This window comes from Choloepus didactylus, chromosome 1 (genome assembly GCF_015220235.1).
Source record: "Choloepus didactylus isolate mChoDid1 chromosome 1, mChoDid1.pri, whole genome shotgun sequence".
NCBI classification, from domain to species: Eukaryota; Metazoa; Chordata; class Mammalia; order Pilosa; family Megalonychidae; genus Choloepus; species Choloepus didactylus.
In genome coordinates, this window is record NC_051307.1 from 205,045,574 (window position 1) to 205,068,583 (window position 23,010).

The window sequence follows — 23,010 nt, forward strand, 5'->3', positions numbered from 1 at the left end:
AGGGGACAATTGGGGACAGGGAGAGGGAACCCAATAATCTATCCAGAGTCCCAGTGTGAATCAGGAGAACTAACCAGAGACAACACATCCCTCCCTCCAACCCTGGGTAGCAAGCAAACAATGCTACAGAAACCCACTGGAAGAGACTACAGGCATGAAATTGTGTTTAAAACTGATAACATGGAAAAAATGTTTATATGTTAAGTACAAAAAGGGACATAAAATTGTATATACAGAAGTATAACATCTATGTAAACACACCAAAAACCTATGCACAGAAATGTCTAGAGGAACATTTAACAGTAAAAGATTAACAGTGGTAGCATTTGGGTGGCAAACTGATTCTTTTTAAAAATTACCAAATTTTCCTTAATAAACATTAATTATGATTGCAATGGGGAAAAGTTAAAAAAAAAAAAAAAAAAAAACCCACTGGCTGGTGTTTGAGCAGTGCAATGTCACTGTCACATTACAAATAGGTGGCGTTGGCCTGTACATTTAAGAAGGCAGTAACCTTCCCTCTGAAGAGAGCGTGGTCACCCCTGGTTCCTGCTGAGACCATCCACCCAGGCCCCAGCCCTCAGCCCCTCTGGCCCATATTCTCCTTTCTCCCTTTATTCTGCCTCATCCACACCACATCTCTGTTGCTTCCAGCCCCATCTTTTCCCTTTCCTTCCCAGCCAGCTCTGCAGCCACAGGGCCCACAAAAGGGGCCAAGCAGAGACATGTTTCTGAAGGACATGGTACCTCCGCTTTGGACATACAAGTAATCTCAAACACAAAACATTTTCCTGCTGCTGCTGGGTGAGTGGTGCTTAGTGGCCATCCAGCTTGCAGATATTTAAGTATATAGCCTTTCTGATTAACCAGTTCTAAGCACTCTCGAATACCAGGGATTTTTAACACACCCCCCTGAAAGGCCAGAGGTGGGCAGCAACAGCTCAGATCATTTGGTTTCTGTAAGTCCCTCTGCTCTGGAAGGCAGCACCACACAGTGAGTGGCAGGCACCTTGGGAGCTGCAGACTCAATCTACGTTTGGGAAAGGAGTACACTCTTTGCTCTTTAAGTTTGAGGAAAAGTCAAAATTGCTAGCAATTCACATTCTATTCCTGCAGCTGAGCAGAAGTAGTGACGGATTGCTTTACCCCCAAGCAGCTATGTACTCTTGAGGAAGTCAATCTGTTGAGTGTCAGCTTTGAGATCTGCAGAGAGTGTGTGTGTTGCTTGCTTAAAAAATGTTTGAGAACTGAGTGAAATTACATGCTACTCACCCTGTTCTAAGAAGGCCATGCAGGGGGAAGAAAAAGCCACGAACCAGTCTCAGTTCACCTCAACCCAGGCCTGGCTAGAGCCCTTCCCTCTCCCAAGAGAAGGCAAGGAAAAGAAGCAAGCAGACACACCACATTAAAGGGATGACCTGTAATTGGCAAAGAAGCCTCAGACAAACTGAAAACACTCCAGGTTCCAGTATCCTCCCCCAAATGCTGCAAGCTAGACACAAAAAGCATGCAAAGGTGACTGCCACACACATAGAAGCGCAGACAGAGCATCACCAGGCAAAAGAGGGGCTAATACTGCAGAGAGAACCTCAAAGTGCAGCTTGAGAAACAAAAGGGAGTTATCCCAAGACCCTCATTAAGCTGCCATGGAAATAGCAAACACTTGAAGCTTTGCTTCATTCAGTCTCCTGAAGGTAAAAAGGTAATGGGTAAAACCCACTAACACTTGTGGCAAACACTATTAGCAAGGATGCAGTCTTTCTCCTGGGCTGCAGGACTCCTTTGGCAGAACTCTGAGAAACTACAGATGATTATAAGGAAACCAGGTTTCATGACATACTTAAACTATACATATACACACATGTATATATGCATATATACATGTATATATGTATATATACACACATACACAGATATTTAAATGGAGGTGCACACACTGTGCTAAAATACAAACAGAAATCAAAGGTCATATATAAAATAGCTAAATATAACATAACACAGGCCTATATCTCAGCTCTTGGTTGGGGAGCTGGGGAAAAGGGTAGTATTATCTGGAGACTATGTACACAATTTGTGGTGGGCAGGGAAGGCATCAGTGTAAACAACTCAGACTCACTCCACAATACTGGCCCACAGGAAAGCGTGATGCATCTAATGTACAAAAATAGGCACCCAGGAGGACCGCAGGCTTGTCTTGAAGACAGGGAACTCCACTAAGCTGCTTCTTAACCTCCCAGCCCTGGGAACTCACTTGCTATGCCTATCAGGCTCTTGGGCCTTTTTCCACCCAATGCTCAGGGTCATGAGGCATACCCAGGACCCCCACCCCACTCCCAATGACTAACTGCATGATTTCCTTGCAAGCAAGGTCCTTCTGTATCTGTTACTTTCTCTGACCCCAAAATACATGAAGACTTATTTCCATACATGTTTGGCACCTAAGAAACATGATGGTTGTGGAATAATGTCACAGTGACACAGGGAGACCCAGTAACAAAGACATGCAGGGTGAGGGCAAGGTGCACTGAGCTACCCTAGCATCTCAAAACCAGAACTGCAGATTCCCATGCATTTATGGGGGTGGGAGAAGGGATGTGCAGAATTAACAACTTCACTGGCTCCTCAGCAGCAAATACATTCAGAATTGAAGGCGTTTTGAAGGCCCCACTATACTCTAATCAGGAGCCTGGTCTCACTCCTCTGGAAGAGCTCAGTGCAGTAACAGTGGAAAATCCGAGTCCCAATCGAGTCTGCCGCACCAAGAGTCCTTTTGAAGAAGCATGGCAAAGGAATTTTTTTCTTTTGAGCAGATGTACAGCAATATCCTTGGGAAGGCCATGTGAAAGGATGCTCTCTAGCTCAGTCAAATGATCCAATCCCACTATTATTTCAGCCTCTCTGAGTCTGTCTGGCTGGCCGCCCTCAGTGTACACAGACACAGCTGAGCAGCACTGAGGTCAGTCATCAATGGTGGGCAGCCAGAAGGCCTGGAAGAAGAACACAAGTCAACTTAAAATAGCCACACCTCCCTCCTCAGCACTGAGGGTTCTTCATACCCCACCCCAAGCATCAAGGTGCTCAACCCCAATGGTAGAGTTATAGTTGGCAGCCATCCCTCCTGAACAAACAACTCTGGCAATCTATGGAGACAGAACATTCCTCCCTCTAAATGAAGCTAAGTTGGTTCTGTTTCCCTCCAACACTTACTGTGTCTTCCTTCCACCTCAAGTAGTTGCAGTGGTAAGGGAAAAAAAAACAGGAGTGCTCTCTAGGAGGTGGCAGCCTGGGTAATCTGGCTCACTGCTAATCAATCTACCAGGTGACCTCAGACAGGCTCTCTCCTTCCTGACCTACCAAATAAGAGGACTTGCATTCGATGGGATGCTTTTGTTGTGTTTCTTGGAAATGACACTGTTTTCTTGGTTAGAAAAAAGGGAGGGGGACATTCTGCTTGGGTAGGAATGGTAGTAAAAATGCCTCACCCACAAATTCCCAAGTAGGTTTAGGAGATCCTAAGAGCAAACTAGAGGCTGAGACTCTAGTGTTCTGCTAGTGTTGTCTAGGAAGAGACTGTGACATCCAGGGGCCTGGATGAGTTATGATCATGTCTAAAAATTCCTGAGGAATTCCGTGTAAACTGAAAGGAATGGAAAACTGAAGACTGCAGCCATAAAAGACTGGTTCAGAGTATTGTAAAGAGCAAAAAAGCTGTCAAGTGTGAACCCAGGTAGTCTGGGCCTAAAACTGGGGAATCAGAAAGAAAACTTGCCTATCTCCTGGGAGCTCAGTGGTGACCCCACATCATGGGAAGAAGGGTAAAGTGAAAGACCAGCCCAACCAGAGATCAGATAATAGAAGGTGAACAGGGAGGTCACCAGTTGAGAACAATGGATCTGGATGCTTGTAATGTACCTATTTAGAACACAGCTTGCTGTGTGCATTAAGGCACCCACCAGCCCAACTAGAAAGTGCCCCAAGTGGAACCCTGTTGTTCACATACCATGTTGGAACATGCACTGGCAAAGGTCATGAACTTGGGATTGAACTGCAAACAGGTGATGGGACCTGTGTGTTTGCCATCCAACACTGCCACTTTTATACCACTCTCTCCATTCCAAACATGGATCTTGCCATCCTCTGAACCTAAAGAGAAGGAAAATGTAACAACTCAAGGCACAATACAAAGACAACTGGAAAAGACATATGGATTAAGATCTGGAGAGAGGCTGAGCTTCAGGACCCAGCTCTGAGCAGAAACTGAGAGGGAGGAGAGGCAGTGTAGGAAGGGGACTTCCTGGCAGGTCCCAAATAACTGGTCCCATTTATTTGTTCTTGGGCAGGTCCCCTCTAACTTCAGTTTTCTTGTCTAAAAAAGGGGGACTCAATACCATTTACCCAACCAACATTTAGCCACTAAGATAACTGAATGCAGGGTTATACCAGGAAGTTAGTATTACCAAGAAGGTAGTGCTTGTAGTTTTAACTCTAATGTTGGTCCAAGGAAGAACAACATTAATGCTAGTTCCCAGTAGACAATCCCAAAGTCAGGACTGTTTAAAGACATTATGCCTTTGGCATATTGTGCAAAACAGAAATCTGAGAACATATATCAAACAGATAATTTAACAAATAATAAATAGTTAATATTAACAAAAATAATTTAAATCAACAAATGCCCAGTATCAGAGAAAATACCCAACCCAAAGGGGATAAAGGAACCTCACCAATCATGATAAATTGGGAGTCTGGAGTAAATGAGGCCTCCAGTGTGACAGCTTTGCTGTTGGCATAACCCTAAAATAAAACAGAGCAGTTCTCTTGTTACTGGGCCATTAACAAATAATTGCCAAGACACACCGACCCAGCACATGCACCACCTTCCATTCCACGAAACACTCTCTCCTTGTGTACAGTACCACCAAGGTTTCAAATGCAGCCATGCCCTTTTCAAGCCACACTCTATTCCCAACAACCCTGTATTAGGAGGGGGCAAAAAACTGTTTATGGTCAGCAATTATTTTATATCTAAACACCAAACATGGGTCACTGGGTGAGAAGTGAATGTGTTCCATCACCTCAGAATCCAAGGGAAAAAAAGTTCACGTGGAGGAAGAAAATGCAGACCCATCCCTCGATCACTGAGTCAAGGATAACTGCTAGTGGCCTCCACCAACCATCTAATACAATTCTCAGCACAGGAGAAAGGCCAAGGCTCAAAGGCTGTGAGCTTACCCCAAATGTATGCATCACCACTCCCTTGAATGCATCGATGAGGCGGATAAAGCTGCCGTTGGTAGAAATGAGGATGAGCTTGCCATCATTGCTGAATTTCAGCCCTGTCCACTCACAAGTCCGATCATACTGCATCTTAAAGGTTGCAAAAGGCCCCTGTGAAAAATAAAAATAGCAGCCCCAAGTCCAAGGCACATTAATAATTCCTTCTGCCAGAGTCAACTCCCATTCTACCCCTTTAGATTCCTTTTTGAGTAGGGAAAGCAGAGGATAAACTACTGCTCTGTCCCCCTCTAAATCCCACCATCTACCTTTAAAGACTCTTATGTGTCCACTCACCTACCAAAACTTCCATACTGTCAAGATTGCACAAAGATTCAAAGATTTACCTTATCAAAAGATCGAAGGTCATAAAGTTTGACCATTTCAGAATTGACACCTGCAGCAAAAATTAACCCTTCTGGATCAAAAGAACAAACTGGCTTGCCCTGTAGATGCATGAGGCCCTGAAAGAAAAGAAATAAAAACTAATGAATTTAGTACCCTACCACCAAAAAGTTTGTTTTTCCCAATGAAAACTAAAAAAGGGGTAATAACAGATACCAGTCTACCTACAGAAAAGAAAAGGCAAACATAAAACTAACGTGAGGCTTTTTGAAAACAGGGTTCCCAGTCCATACAACTGACTTCAGATCAACCCAGACTACACAGTATTATAGACATCGAGTTCAAATAAAAACAAACCCCTTCAGGCTACAAGCTATAGCTCAAAAGCACCAGGAAAACTGTTTTTAAAGTACTGAGCTACACAGCATAATGTAATCTGTACTAGTTAGGGTAAATATGTTTGCTTATCAGCTACTGATTGAGAAAACAGGGTGCTTCCAAAGTTTAAAAAGACTGGGATTCCAGAAAGGAACCACTACTTTCCTCCTTCCCTGAGAGGGAGTTGATGATAGTGCCTGCCACAGAAAATGCTCAAAAAGTGTTGACTATGAGGTACCTGGCAGTTAGGAGACCGGAGATCCCAGAGTCGAATGGTCTTATCAAGAGACCCAGAAATGAATGTGTCATCCACAGGTGACATGGACAAGGCCACCACCCTGCAATGCATCAAGATAAACAGAGATGAAGCAAAATATTAGCAAGAAATGAATGTGAACACCAAACTCTTCCGCTTATCTATATATACCTGTTCTCTTGAAACTGCCATTTTAAGAAGCACACTGAAACACACAGACATAAGCTATCTGGATTAATTAAAGACAGCTAGTATAATGAAAACAACAACAACAAAAAAACCACAAAACTTAAAGTCACAAAATAAAATAAAAATGTATGATCCCATGCAAATCAAAACCATGATGAGATGTCACTTCACACCCACTAGAACAGCAATAATCAAAAAGACAAAGTGGACAAACTGCACCACTCATAAATTGCTGGTGGGAATGTGAAACAGTGCAGCATTCTGAAAAACAGCAGTTCCTCAAAAAGTTAAACATATGCCCCAGCAAGTCCACTCCTAGGTTTATATCCAAGAGTGTTGTAACATATGCCCACACAAAAACTTGCACACAAATGTTCACAGCAACAAGATTCCTAATAGCCCAAAAGTAGAAACAACCTAATATCCATCAATTAATAAATGGATAATTAAAATGTGGGTCTATCCATTCAACAGAATATTATTTGGCAAAAAAAGGGAATGAAATACTGATTCATGCTACAACATGGATGAACCTTGAAAACATTATGAGAAATTCAAGAAGCCAGATACAAAAAGCCGCATATTGACTGGTTCCTTTCATGTGAAATGTCCACAATAAGCAAATTTAGAAACAGAAAGTAGATAAGCAGTTCCCGGGAGCCAGGGGGAAGGGAGAATGGGGAGTGACAGCAAATAATACAGGGTTTCTTTTTTGGGGTGATGAAAAGTTTTTGGAATTCCATAGTGGTGATGGTTGTACAACATTGTGAATATATTAAAAACCACAACATTGAGAATATATTAAAAACCACTGAATTGTATACTTTAAAACAGTGAATTTTATGGATGTGAATTATATCTCAATTTCTTAAAAAAGTGTGACTCCTTAACTAGAGGTTTGTGGACTATAGCAATGTTCTCAAACTGAGCAGCCTGGAGAGTGGGTTAAAACAGACTGCCAAGATCCACTCCCACAGCTTCTAATCCAGTAGGTCTGGGGTAGGGTCTAAGAATCTGGGATTCTAACTAACTCCCAGGTGATGGTGATACTGCTGGTTCAGGTACAACAGGCCTAGCTAACAGCAATAATATTTCTGAAAGAGGACCCGTTTTATGGTTACAACATCAAAAGTCAGTCAATTAAAAACATTCCTTCCAATATAACTCAATTACTCTAGTCACTCAACTTGGAATTTTAAAAGATAGTTTTAAAAACCAAAATTTCCTGGGAATGCTGAAGAGGTAATAAAACAGAGTGAGAATGCATATGGACATGTACTTTTCTGCCATGGCATTCAGCTCAGACAAAGTCTACCTTGGTACAAGGATCTATGCTGAAAGATGCAGGGAACCCAAGGAGGGGCAAGAGCCTGACTCTAAGTCCAGATAATTCCAAGTGAGGGTGACAGAAGGCTTTCTGGAAAAAGCAGTATTTGAAGTAGAGAGGGTTTCAATGAGAGACACCTTTCTGGGAGGTGCCCAACAGGAAGCTGACGTCCAAGAAGCAGACCAAAGTTCACCTCAACTGGAATGGTGAGGGATAATCCTTGGAAAATGGGTAAAAGCCAGAGTGGGCAAAACCTGACTCCAAGGGAAAGGAGCATGCGGCTGTGGAGAAACATTAAGACCTCCAGAAGGGGGCTGTAGTCAAGGCTGGAATACAGGGAGCTGGTGAGGAATGGGGAGATCAATTAGAATTTGACAATAATCCACCTGACAGAGCATGAGCTAGGACAGAAGCAGCAAAGGAGTGAGTCAAGAGGAAAGTGACACATGAGGCTACCCCCAAGGACTAGGGTTTCGCAACTCACTGGATGTTGAGGGAATAGGAAAGAAAGGGAGTGAACCAGGAACAGAGGCTTTGGGTCAGGGGAACTGAAAGGGATGAAGATAAAGAAACATGAAGTAGAGAGAGAGGAGATGGCCCAAGGAATATAACAATGATCGACAGATGGAGTATTGGGCCTACCAGGTGGGAGCATGGAAGAGACATCTGAGTAGATACGTATAAAATCTATGGGTAGAACGTAAGTCTGGAATTCAGGACAGACATAGGTTTGAAAAAAAACTGACTCGGGAAGCCAGATGAATACAGGTGAATGAAAACTGATGGAACTATTTAGAACAATACCAAGAGAGGGAAAGAAAAGCCAGGGCAGAACCTTTGCTGATTTTAGAGTCAAAAGAAGACAAAAGAGAAAGAGGGGCCAAGAACAGTAAGAATAGAACAAAGATGGGAAAAGTCAGCTGCCAAAGGAAAAGAAGTTTTTCAGAGAGGCTGAGCAGTAAGAATATGCCCAGGGCAGTGGGTTTTAACTGGAGGCAGGGACAAGGCTTGGAAAAAAACCACAAAGACGATTCTGGGAGTAGACCAAAAAGAAATTCAGATTTCAACAGTGAATGAATGTGAGGAGCAAAGAAAGGGGTGTGCAGATTATTTGTTCAGTTTGACAGTGAGAAGGAGTGGGTGACAGGGTAAAGAAATAGACTTAAGATAAGTAAGAACAGTGAGTCTGTAGGCAGCAGGGAGAAGGCCAGTTAAGGAGATGGAAGCAAGCAGAAAGGAGGTTGGTTTGTCAAGGAAGAAAACAATTCTTTCTCAAGGAAAGAGTACTAACGAAGAGAGGAATTTAGGTGGAAGGGAAAAAAGATAAAAAGGATTCATTTTGGGTGGCCTTGATTTTCTCAAATAAAGGGAGGACAAAGTCATCCAGTAAGAATCAGGGGACCAAGAGTCTGGATAATTGAAAAAATTGGAGAGGATTTCAAGCAATTGCAAGTCAACTCTTAATTACAGACAGTATATTTGTGATCATTAATTTAACTACAAATCAGGAAAAACATCTACTTATCACAAGCCATCCTTTGTCTGGTACTACATAGTAACCAAGAGCTGCCACCTCCTGTCTTTGGCAATATAGCAATGTCCTGCCTAACAAGAAGTGCAGCCTACAAGATGAGGATCCTACTTTTTGCTGATCAGGGTTCCACACCATTCCGAGCCATACTGCATCACTGCACATAGTAAATGAAAGCAGGAGGAAATATCCCAAGTGATTAAAATACCATCCAAGGGAAAAAATGTGTTTAACAATTCAACCAAAAATTGAAAAATAGGAAAAAAAATTGGGGGAGAGAGAGAAGCAACCTATATTACAATGTGGAATAGGGAAACAAGCTTCTGGACTTGTAAAAGTAAAAAAGGACAATTTTTTTCTTTTGCATCCTCATTAAAGTCTTCAAGTGGAACATTTTATGTAGGGGAAGGGCCTGATGAAATGGGGGCCACCTATACAGGAAGCGGCATCTCAGATCTGGGGTTCCCAAATATCAAATAAAATTTTTACTATATAGGTTTTCACTGCGTAAGTTAAGAGAAGACTAAGAGGAATGCCAAACGATAGTGTGGAACTAGTTTCAGTTCACAATAAAATCTCTCCACTCTTTCATTCTCTGGGTAACTTTAGGGATAGAAGAACTATTTACTTCTCTAACACTTGGTCTTACCTTTTGCTATGTCCAGGAAAATATCTGATGTATTTGTTGTCATGCAAAGACAGGTAACGAATAGTATCTGTAAGAAGACATGTAAGGCATGATGATATTTTACTATTCTAAAAGAAATCTGTTTTGCATTTCCCTCTTGAAAGACAAGTCAAAGAACCCACTGCTTTCCATTGCCCAAGCAAGGTGTGATTAAACAATGGCAAATGATTCCTCTCTGCAGCTGGAGAAGAGAAGCCACATAGATTTCACATATCTCAAAAGCAGCATTGTTGACAACATAGAGAGCACTGTTTAAAATCATCGTTTTATTACCAATCTTTGGCTTCTACAAGGCAATCAGAGCTTGCATATTTACAATGCAACTGGCCCTGTAAATATACGCTGGCAAAAACAAAAAAACAACAAACACACACAAAAACCCAATTGTTTTAGACATGGGTCTAGTGCCCACAGAATGACAAACCTTAAAGGAAAATACTTGGCTGTTGAGGAAATACTCAAGGAGGTGAGCAGACACAAAAACTGAAGGTCAGGCAGCAGATTTTAGCCCAGGGTTCTCCAACATTGTGTCGACCCAACCCTGACCTCATCTGAATGTTTGACTGGATAAACAATTTACAATGAAACTAAACAAAATGGAGAGAGATGTAATGTCCTACTATTTCTTTTCTAATTAACCATCTAACCACTGGTCCCATGTGCATCAGGTAAGAATACTTTTGAGTTAAAAAAAAAAAAAAAAAGTGGACAAAAGAAGAAGTGAGGAGATTTGGGTTAATAAGATATTAAGATATTTAAAAATCAAATACGTGAAATATAACAAGTCATAGTAATGAGATATTGACAACACCAAAGAAAAGAATAATCACAGAGATATGTTCTTGGGGGAAAGGAGACAAACACTCTTAAAAACCAAATGATTCTATCTGAAAAGCAGAAAAAAAAAAACAAAAAAAAAGGTGGTGGTGGCAGGGGAATGAAGTGCCATGAAGAATAGAACTAGAAAGTAGGAAGGTTATGATGCCCTTTAAGAAGGTTAGGAATAAGGAACAATTGTTGAGAAAGACGTAATAGGAAATGGTACCAAAATGCAGAAGTGGAAAGCATAGAAAGAACACTCTTGAGGCAAAGAGAACACAGGAATCAAGAGGCTGAAAGCACCAAGTGGTTCACAGAGGGGTTTCCCGATAAGAGGTCATTTAACCTGGGAGCGGAAGAAGGGCATACTCTTTGTGGTTTCCATTCCTGAACTCTGTATGGCTTTCTTTAAAACATCTTCAAATTTCTCAAATGTCAACTCTCAAGTATTCCTGGTTCTTCTGCTGGGAATTACTCACCTGCCCTAAGAAGAAAAGGACTATCTCCCCATTACCTGATTTCCCAGAGATGAGCAGGACGTAGCCATCCTCTCTGCCCCACTTGGTAGCTGGTGCGCTGTTCCTGGCAAGGCAGTGGCCTGTACAGTTATCTCCTGTACCGGGTGGTATCATAGACCCTCAAACTGTACAAACTACTACCTCAGCCTGGAATCAGGCAAAAGGAAACGGAGCACTGGAGGAATTCTTCAGGAGGCACTTGAGACAGGAAAGGCAACATCCTCACAGCAGAGGTCTGGCAGCAAAGCTCCAAGTACCACACATTTGCCTTATCTTGCACTACATTTGGAAAATCCTCATTTAATTACCCAGAAAGACAGCCCAACAGTCATTCAGATGATCACATAGACATGTTCTGTCAGGATCCTAATGCTTTATATTCTTTGTCCAAAAGCATCAACTGTACTGCTTACTTAGAAAACCACTTCTGAAATAGAGGCAGGAAAAGTAGAAACGAAATACATACTAAAAATCAATTACAGGCAGAAAGTCTCATTAAAATTAAAACAAAACGACTTTACCCATCTGTTACAAGATAGGCACAGCCAAAATAGCAGTCTAATAGCTTTAGAAAACTCTTATTGCAAAAAGTGAAAGTCAGTAAAGCAGCGAGATCAGGGAAAACAACAACAAAATTCACCTACAGAGTCATAATGTGCAAGTAAGTGTTTTGTAATAACTCAATCACCAAGAAAATCTGTCATCTGAAAATGACATACCAGGGGAAATGTAGGTAAAAATAGAGACCATTTATTACAGAAAGAAATTCATAAGTTTAATTTCTAAAAATAACTCTTTATTCTTCTGAGACATGAGCTTTGTTTAACAGTTTAAGAGAAAAGGGATAAAATTCAGAACAAAAACTGACCCTAAACTCAAAGATGACTAAGGTCAATACACACTGTCTTTTATGGCACAGACTACAAAAGGGTGGGCATACACCAAAAACTCCATGTCCCCTTAAACAACCATAGCTCAAGCATTTGTGAAAACTTTTCTCAAACCAATATATTTTGAATGTCAAGGTACTGTTGTTTACCACCTGCTATATCAAGTATTATTTCCTTTTATTTGTTCTAAAGGTATTCTTTCAAGTTTCAAGAAGTGCAAACTATAAATGCAATTTGTTATTTCCTTTTTCCATGCTCTACTCTTAACTGGAGGCCTTTCACACTCAGTTCAAGTCCTTCAAAGTGCTAGTGAGGGTGGCTTGCTTCCAGCATGCCTTCAGTCGTAACAATGTAATTACCGTTTCTAACATCACAGGAAAATATTTAAACTAAAGTAACTATAACCAAAGCAGAAGTACTCACAAAAATTCTTTGAACTATTGGAAACCACGACCTTAACTTCCTAAAAAGAAGGCTTGCTTACCGTCTATTTTGTTAGAGCTGTAAACCACTGTGTTTGCTGCATGTGTGTATCTGATGAGGTCCACGCCATATTTCTTACTGTACAGGGTTCTCTTTGGTCTGAAGAGGAAATGGACAGAAAAAGAAAACCGTCAAAATCCTCCATCACCAAAATTTGGGACCTCCATATAAAGAGAAGCCCTGGAATGATGTGGCAAGGGTATGGATTCTAGGAAAGCTCTAACACTGGAAAGAAACAGAATTTCTTCCAAAGGGGGAAAACACACTGAATCAATCAAGTGCAACAGCTATCTAAGAAGCTTTTGCCTCTGAACACCTAGTGCTGAGATTAAGAAGTAGTAGTAAATCGGGGGGGGGGGGGGGCTCAATTCACTCTTTACTACAATATTCAAAAGTAAGCTTTGAGAACAAGATAAATACAACAACTGGGGAAGCAAGACACCCCAAAGAACATAAGTCATAATTTATAACAAACAGAGATTTGGAAATAAGTCAAATCAAAGAGATAAGAAGTTTTCTTAAGCCATTCACTTGGAAAGAAGCTCTTTCTTCAAAATGGCACTGATTTGTATGGGAAGATTAAGTTTTTTTTATTTCTATTCTGGAGTAACAAAAATGTTCTAAATTTGATCATGGGGATTTATGTACAACCATGTGATGATACTGTGAGCCAGTGATTGTATACTTCAGATGGAGTCTATGGTATGTGAATATATCTCAATGAAACAGCATTTAAAAAAATAATCAGAAAATTTTAAAATTTAATTTAATTTAAAAACAGGATGCAGTAGGGTGGGGATGGGGAATAGGAAGTTATTGCTTAATGGGTACAGAGTTTCTATACAAGGTATGGATGATGATAGAAGTTTTGGTAATGGATGGTTGTGATGGTGTCACAACACTGTGAATGTGTTTAATGTTGCTGAATCATACCTGAAAGTGGTTAAATGATTAATTCTAGGCTGTGTATATGTTACTGGAATAAAAACTTTGAACAAATAAAACCATAGAACTGTACAACATAACGAACAAACCCTAATGTAAACTATGACAGCAGTTAATAATATTATTCCATTGATTGTAACAAAGGTACCACATTAATGGAAAATGTTAATAATAGGGAAAACTGTGTGTGGAGTGGTGTTTATGTGGGAACTTAGAACTTCTTCATGACTTTAACCTGCAACCACTCTAATAAACAAACAAACCCAAAAAAGGTACTGATTGATCAAAACTGAAATCAGACGCAAAACTGCTTGTCTTAATATAACAATAAAATAATATAGTACAATATAATATAGTATACTTTTGCAGAAGATATACATCGTCCCTATCCTACAGGTCCAAAGCACTTGCCAAGCCTTTTAGAAGGTAAGCCTAACTTTACCTAGCAAACTAATCCAGGGTTCTTTTCTATTTAATATAAAATCATACATTTCCAAGCTTGGAAATTATCAATCTATTTGTAGTTCTTTAACTGGTTTTCTCTATAGAACTCTGAAACATCAGGCTGAAATTGATCTCAGAAAAACTTCTGCACACAGTTTAAATTAGGCACCTCCCCCCACAACAAAATATCTATGCAAAGCTAGATTTCAATGCTAGAACAACTCATTAATATGCGCCAAGACTTTAACATAATGTTCTACATTCAGGCCCTAGAAGGATTTCATAAATCCCATACCAATGTTTAATCAAGAGTTCTGATTCATGAAAAACAATTTCACCCTTTCAATGTAAAATCTTCTTGCAACTTAGATGCTGAACAATCAGATGACTCAGGCAGCCTTAAGGAGTCAATCCTTTGTACTTTCAATTTTTGTTAATATTAGTGAGGCCAAAGCTTCCCTGCATAAAACCTATTTCTAAACAAGAATCCTCATTCCAATACACTGACTTTTCCATATACTTACCTTTAGTGAACTAACACCTCACCCCTAAAAAGATGAGCTCAAAGGCTTCCTTGCTGAGTGCACCATCCGGGGTTCTTTTGTGGGTGAACGAGGAGTTTATGTGGGTGTCTGCACTCAAGAGAACAGCTGACTTTGAGTCTACCAATGGAAAGAGACGTTTACCCCAAAGTATTTTAGCCTGTCTAAAATAATGAGGACAGAGCCTGAAGAGCCAATACTAAAAGGTGTGGTATAAGAAAAGTTTTCAGTTCCACTTAGATATGACCCATATGTCTCAAATTTAACAATAATGCTAACCTGAGATTTGTTCCTAATAACAGAATTCTATTCATTTCATTTCCTAATTGGAAAGCAAGATCCTAATGTATTGCAGCCATTTCAGGGGGCCTTTACAAAGTCCATACATGTTTTTTCACAAATTTTTATGTAAGCTCCTTGTCTCAAGCTACGATTCTGGTTAGCAGGTATGAAACAGTAATACGAAAGCCTTCTCTTTGAATAATTCATATTACCTACCACAAACAATATCTTTTATATTCTTCGAAGTTGGAAAATCAGTCAATGGATGAACTTCATTATAAACAAAGGTTAAATGAACTGGAAAATATTAAGCATAAAGAATCTGGTTTTAGCCATTTTCAAACCTAACACTACACTATCTAATGAAGATACTATGCCTTCCCAAGAAACGTTACTTTTCATCCAACGTTGGTTTGACCTACACTAGTGGCAAAATTTTTCTTCACATTACCATTAACACTTAGAATCTGAACTCCTGGAGACTAAAGAAACCTTGGAGGTAATGGTCGCCTGATATGCAGAGAAGTGACTTCACCAGTATCACATGGCTGGTCACAAGGCCAAACTAGAACCCAAGTCTCCTAACTACCAAGCCACTGTCTTGCCACAGAGCATAATGAAACAAGGTCACAATTACTTGATGGAAGAAAATTTAAAAGAGCCCCGTAGTATTATATCAATACTAAATTTCCTAATTTGGATAATTGTGCTCTGGCTCTGTAAGACAAGGTCCTTGTGCAGAGGATATCCATGGTGAACTGTTTAAGGATAAAGGGTCTTGACACCTGTAAACTTACTCTCTAATGGCCCAGGAAAAAAAAATGTATACACATAAATATTTACATAGAGCGTGATAAAACAAATGGGACAAAATGTAACTAACTAGTGTGCAAATGGGAGTTCTTTGAATCAATGGATAACTTTTCTTTCAGTTTGTAGTTATGTAAAAATGCTAGGAGGGAATAAATTGCATTGTCATAAAATTGGCATTTTACTTTTAACAAGACAGAGCTTCATGTCACTGTCATCCCTCCCAACAATTCAAAATTTTACCACACTTGGAGACAAACTAAAGAAATTCCACTACTGCCTTCATTGCTTTCAAATGAGAATACACCTCCATCCTCAAGTACCAAAGAGAGGTTTTGATCTATGTGCAAGCAATTAACATTTCTGGCAAGCCAGCTTCAAATTACTTCTAGCTCCAGGACTCTAGAATCCCCACCCCCGCCCCAGCTTTAAACACTTCTTTCAAGCCGATTCAAATGGCCAGACCTGAACAGAAATCCATCTATCAAATGAATAACGACGACTCAAATAACTCGGTCCAGTTAACAATTCACTCTCCTCCAGGACCACCACTGCAAGCAGATCCACAGACAATTACATAATACTTTTTCACAAGGCCCAGTGGGAAACATTCCGGAGAGCAAAACAGCACTACTTTAAATAACCAAATTTACAAATGAAGAAACAAGTTCCAAAAGAAAGTTTAGGGACATCAGTTTAAAAAAAAAAAAAAAAAAAAAAAGGCAAAAGGAACACCTGGGGAAGGTAGAAAAAAATCCAAGGATTCAAAAATTAATATCTGGACCTAGATAATAAAGTCTGACAAAACCAGTAGCCACAGACTTAAACCAAACATCCACAAGCCTGCATGGGGAAGGTGGCTAAGGGGAACGCAAACATTTCTCTTCAAAAGGAGCTCACAACTTAGTAAGGCCCTGGGAAAAGCCAGGCCGAAAAGGTGCCCCGGGGAGGAATGCAAAGTGCTGTGCTTGCAAGATTTTGGAAAGAGATGCAGGTGTCTCTCCTGAGGGCCAGGGGCAGCATAAGTTTCATGATCAGACTAGTAATTTTGATAACTCCATGTAGATCACCAAGTATAATCGAAAAAAGTGGGAGAGGAAACAGGAGACTGTTACACGATGCTTTCTTTGTTCTAACGGGAGGCTCACATTCTGGTTGGGATGGGACGGCCAAGTTCGCTGGTGTTGCGGCAAAAATAAATAATAGGAAAGGTAGGAAAAGTTTCAAATGTCAAAAAGTTCCCTGTAAACGTGGGAACCGGGTCTGAGGAAGTAACAGAATGGCTTGGAAGTGGAAGGAAAGGACAAGAGGCCCAAAAGAGGCACTACCAATGAAATCCTGACAGCCTGAGAAACTGCACCCACGCGGCCTTAAGAAAGGCCGCGGGAAGCCGAGGGGCAGGGAATGGGCGGAGTGCCGGAGCTGGACCGAGGTCACCGAGGAAAGGGCAGAGGTGATGCTGTAGAATGAAGCAGGAAAGTAGCCTCAGAGGTTCTGTGTCCGGGTCAGAGCCGATGGGCACTTCCGACAGTTTCTGAGGGGTGGAAAACTACCTGCTGGGACCGGGGTGGGGCGTTTAAGGGTCAAGGTCAAGGTGGGGTTTGGTAAAAGATGCAGAAGCGCTCTAAAAGGAGACCGAAGACAAAATAACAACACAACAATAATAATAAAGATGAAGAAGGAAAGGTCTCCTGGACGGCTAGATTGCAGGTGGCCCTGGAGGCAGAGCGTGCAAAACGGAACGAGGGCCGAAGTTGGGGAGGAGGGCAGGCCGCAGGGCGAGAGCCGGGCCACCGGGGGGACTCAAACCCGGGCCCAGGGCCAGCGCCGCACTCACTTGCCCTCCTGGCAGTCATAGAGCACGATGGAGTCGTCGTCGCTGCTCGAAATGACCGTCTCGCCATTAGGGCTGAAGTCGAAACAGTTTATCTTGTCCGAGTTCTCGCGGAACACCTTGGCGACGCGGAAGCTCCGCAGCACGCTGTCGGTCAGCTTCATGGCGGCGGCGGCTGGAGGCGGCGGTGCAGGGCCGGGGCGGGGCCCGACGGGGAGCTGGCTGGCTGGCTGGCGGGCGGGCGGGCTGACTGACGAGGGGCCAACCCGGGCGGAGCGGGCGCCGCGCCTGCGACGAATTAGAGGACAGCCGACAGTCGGGCCGTCTTCTCCTCCTGCTCGTGCAATACTCTCCTATCCGGACTGCGGGGCTTTGCAGACCGTTTCTTCTCACGATCGCCTTAGGGCCAACCGGCGCGGGGCCGGCTCATTGTGTCCGCCATCTTGGGGCGACAGGCAGAAGCCGAAGGCGAGGAGGCTCTGTCGCGGCGCACGCCGGGAAAGGGGGCGGAGCAGGAATGGTGGGGAGGCGAAGCGGTGACGTCATTTGGCCTCTAGGGAGCGGAGTGGCGGAGCGGCCCGGGGCTGCTGCTTCGCGGTGAGTTGCTGGACCCGAGTGCGGGGTTTCGCAATACGCGGAGAACCTCTGGCGCTGCCCGCAAGCGTCCAGACCGCAGGCCGCGAAGTAGCCGGGGCACTGCTGGTTTCTACGGGTGTCAGGTGCGCCCCTGGAGGCCTGTGCTAGGGGTGCATCAGATGAGTCGACAGCGGGCGGGCCTGACTGCTCGCTCATGACAGCACCAGCATAGAATTTCTGTTTCTCTATTTTTAAAATTGAGATATAAGGTACGGAAGTCCGCACAAATTTTTTTAAGTGGATGCTTTTTTTTTTTCATTTGATTATACCTTTATGACCACCACCCAGAGCTTTTTTAAAGCTTTTTAAAAAAACCTTCTTATTGAGATATAACGAAAAATGCTTAATCTTAAGTGTACAGGTCCATATACAGTTTTATAAATGTAACCAATACTTTAAGTTTTAAAACAGCCCTAAATGCATAGCATAAATTACATAAATTGCATTTAGAGCATTTACAGCTCTAAAATGCATAGCATAAATTACAAATAAATTTTAAAGGAAAAATTATCTCCTGAATCAACAAAATGCAGTTTTAAATTCTGCCGATTTCCTTGCTCCCATTATTCATATATACACATAAACTTTCCTCGATGTAACCATTTTTTTTTGTATATAATAGTGTATCTTACAGATTTACCCATGTTATTAAAGCCGATTGCTATTGATGTTCTTAATTGAGGTATAATTTAGATTCAGTAAAAATCTCCCCTTTTTACTGGATAGTTTTATGAGTTTTGACACCCACATATGGTCTTGCAGCCACCACCACATTCAAGATGTGGAACAATCCCATTACCTGTTTTGTAATCAATGAGATTGTTTTAAGGGTGCTGTCATATAAGGAAGTCTTTGCCTTAAAAGGAAGGACAGTTGGTCTCTAGCAAAGGATAACATAATAGAAACCATGCTTTCTGGCTTTAATTTTCTGCAAAGGGTTAAACTCCGTGCAACCAGTGTTTGTTCAAGGATCTCTAACTCGTGTGTGCACAGCTCCTCAAATAGTTAATTGGACAACAGTGATAGGTCCTATTTTTTTTTTATTGTTATTGGACAATCATTTATTTAAAATAATATGCTAAATACTTTCAAAAATAAATCAGGTATTGCTTCTGTTTTTCAAGTGTCAAAGTCTTTGCCATAGAAAATAGAAAGGAACTTTTATAAACTAAACATTACATTTAAACTACATCAAGTTTAATAACTGCACATTCTTTTCTTTGATTGTGATTTACAGATTTTCAAACTACTTCTTTGAGAATGTACAGTCTCACAATAAAATGTATGCATGCAATACATTTTTACATAGGAATTTTCTCATTAAATATACATGTAGAAGAACTTAAAGACAGTACTGTGGTCCAAAAGTCACCTTATAGGACGAGATGTGCTACCAAACAGAACAGGTGTAGATGTGGAAGCATTATCTAACATTCAAATTAGCACTTAAGTTATCAAAGATGATGACTTCTTAATGAAGGATACTCAGTTTAATGTTTCTAGACAAGACATTGATTCTTTTTTAAAAAAACTTTTTTATCAAAAAATTTTTAAAAAAGTTCAAACAAAACAAAGGAATAAGAAAAACAACTAACCTAAAATAAGTACATTGCTTCCAACATGTTCCTACCATACCCCAAGAAAATTAACAAACCATAGTCATTCCTGAGCATTCCCATATCATTAAGATTACCCTCAATATCTTATCTGTTCTTATTAGATTATCATTCCCCCTTCACTAGTTGCTGTCTATCTCTAGGTCCCCTACATTCTACAATATAAGACACTTATTTTACAATTGTCACAGAGTTCACATTAGTGGTGACATAAAATATCTCTCTTTTTGAAGACATTAATTCTTAATTTATACTAAATCATTAGTTCATCAGCCTTATTAATTGAAAAAAATAGAATAAACTTGAAATATTTCTCAATACATTTAAGGAATCGCAGGATAAACATCAGTTATAGATACAAACTTTTAATTTTTATTTTAAAAAGAGAGAAATGAATATAAGTCTTAGAGCAAATGCTCAAAATTAAAGATCGTTTCCAAATTGGTCTGTGGTTTTACTTTATAATCATAGGGCCATTCAATTCCTTTATCAAATAGATAAATGCTGAATTTCTCTTTCATGTTATACACCTTCAAGTCTCTCTTACAACAGATCCTATTTATTTTGCTTTAGTAAACTTGCAGTGCTTACAGAGGAAGAAAAATGAAGAAGGAAAACTGAGTGATTTTAGTGACTGACATTAGGGAGATGTGATATCCAGAGACCCAGATGTAACCTGGACAAGGGTGAAAACAATAGAAATCCTGAGAGAGTTGGGGTCTTTCTGGAAAGAACTACGGACTCATCTCCTTGGTAAAAGGATTCTTACACTTAAAGAGAAGTCGGGTTTTTTTGTTTGTTTGTGTTTTGTTTTGTTTTGTTTTGTTTTGTTTTAGTAGGGGATTGGGTAAGATCCTGGCTAGGTCTGGGCTGCAATTGCCTCCTGACAAAGAGCAGAGAGCTTCTGGCTACAATTTGTTCTGGGGTCTGGAAAAAGCCTGTTAGGGTGAAACCTAAATGGATGGCAACTTTCCAAACTGCAAAGCAATTGGAGAAAAGTTCTCCGTGCCCCAGAGCACTCACTTCACTGCAAATCCTGCATGTTTATCTCACAGGCTAGAAATGCTTGCTGATAGTCTGTTTTGAATCTTTTTTGATTGCAATTAGGACAGATTTGGAGCCATGTCCTATAACTGTTGTTAAATGAATACACCCAGTAAGATGCCATTTTTTGGCCCATGTGAACCCCCAAAGAAAATAGCCAGAGAAACAGCTGTAATCTGCTCACTGTTGTCAGGCAAAATAAATCTTTGCAGAGTGTCTTTCAAGTTTTGTACTCACTGTACCTTTTCCAGATTTCACTGGTAAGATCAAAGCTTTCTCCTGAGATTTGACATCCTGTATTAGTTTTGGAAGGCAAAAAGTCATTTTTTCATATTTTAAGAACTTTCTGAAATGGCTCACAGCCTGGGCACGAATTCAGATACTGTTTGACATTCCTAGCCCAGCTCCCTGCCCTACTATAGCACAACTCTCCCGGGCCTCCAGTCCAACAGCATTGCTGCCTGAAAGGCTGGACTTTCAAAAGTGACTTAGAAAGGCTGGCTCCAGTGAGGAATGATCAGGGGGGAAAGCTGTAGAAGTGAATCAGAATGCCTCTAAGAGTATCAGACTTGATTTTTACTTTTCCTTTTTTTTGTTAAAGCATTATTTCAGTCATTTACTATTTTCATGCAAGTAAATACATATTCATTGCAGAAAAACTTAAAAATGCAAATAAGTAATAAAAAAAGCAAACAAAACATCCAGAGATAGCCACTGTTGCATTTTGATGTAAAATTTTTCCCCCTGAAATCTATTCGTAATGGGCTCATAATATAATATTATTTATAATCTACTCTTTTCTTACAATATTATGAGCATCTTCCAGGACAGTAAATATAGAGCTACACAATCATTTTGATTGACTATATAGTATTCCATCATGTGGTTGTAAAGTAATTTTGCTTCGCATTTTATTCAAAGCCCAGCCAGGGTCAGTCTCAATATATATGGTTAATGGAATAAGTGAATTTAGCCAAAGGATTCCAGATATTTTATTGGCCCATTTATTACATTTCTATATTTCATGTTACCCAGTTTAAACTGGAGCCTGTCCTAGGAAATTTATCCTCTCTCCAGAACAGAGAGCTCCTTATGAATACCAATTCTTGGACATAGATTTCAGAGTCAGAGGGCCCCGTGGGGCTTCCATGGCGCTTGATTAGCCTCTTACACAGGCTCACAGAAGAACCAGTCAGGTCACTCAGGTGACACTCTTCTTTAGGAAGGCTCTGCTTGTGTGAGCGCCCACCTGAACACACCTCTAGCTGCCAAAGACTAAAAGGGGCATGTTGGAATACAATTGCAACCCACGGTAATTTTGTATTGCATATTTCAGTTGTCACACTCAGTTAACACATAACTACCCTTTACCTGACAAATTGCTCGATTTGCTAAGTGAAAGCTACGTTTCACTCTCCATCAAGGAGGAATAAATGTGCTGTGATGGCTGTGAATGGAGGGAATATTTTACATCAAATGGAAATTACAAACTTCTATGGAGTTAAAGTCAACCCAGCAATGGTATAGTTCATTTAAATATATTTTCTATTGGCTTCTTATCCTGCCCCCATAAACAAATAATTATATGATTTAAAGCAGTTTAAAATATAACAATGTTTGATTTAAAAAAAAAAACTTATTTTGAAATAACTTCACATTTACAGGAAGTTGCAAAAAAAATACGAAAACAAAAGGGAGAAGAATTCCAATATATCCCCTACCCGGTTGCCCAGATTTACCAACTTTTAACATTTTGCCACATTTGTTATATTTTCTAAATGTTTGAGAGTAGGTTGCATACATCGTGCTCCTTTACCACTTTAATATTGCCATGTTTATTTCCTAAGAACAAGGATATTTGCGTATGTAACCACATTGACTACGGTTATCAAGTTCAAGAAATTTAATATTGATATAAAGTATACAGTCTATATTCCAATTTTTTCAATTGTCCTAATCATCTCCTTTTGGACATTATCTCTTCCGTTCTTAGATCCAATCCAGGAACATTACAATATTTGATTCCTTTTTTTTTCTTTTTTTTTCAAGGAAACAAATGGCTGATTTCATATCAATTTATGAAACTCTTTCCACTCCTGAATTTTGTGCTTTGTTTTCTCAGTTGTCTCAAGGGATCAGCCCATGGAAGACTCCAGGTG

The 23,010-nt window shown here is 40.5% G+C and overlaps 1 protein-coding gene across 2 annotated transcripts; it reads right to left on the bottom strand.

Moving 5' to 3' along the window:
* Window positions 1–176: 176 nt before the first annotated feature.
* On the bottom strand, window positions 177–18,028 carry WDR82 (WD repeat domain 82). 2 transcript variants are annotated; one of them, XM_037797697.1, is made up of 9 exons: window positions 17,559–18,027; window positions 12,700–12,797; window positions 9,950–10,016; window positions 6,236–6,335; window positions 5,622–5,738; window positions 5,233–5,388; window positions 4,725–4,794; window positions 4,001–4,143; window positions 177–2,987 (listed from the first exon to the last, which is right to left on the bottom strand). In XM_037797697.1, exons 1-9 carry the CDS (start codon window positions 17,717–17,719, stop codon window positions 2,958–2,960), a joined length of 942 nt encoding a protein of 313 aa, XP_037653625.1. In that variant the 5' UTR covers window positions 17,720–18,027; the 3' UTR covers window positions 177–2,957. The 2 variants fall into 2 exon arrangements, with proteins under 2 accessions (XP_037653625.1, XP_037653630.1); XM_037797702.1 differs by lacking the exons at window positions 9,950–10,016; window positions 12,700–12,797 and having other exon boundaries at window positions 17,559–18,028.
* Window positions 18,029–23,010: the final 4,982 nt, after the last annotated feature.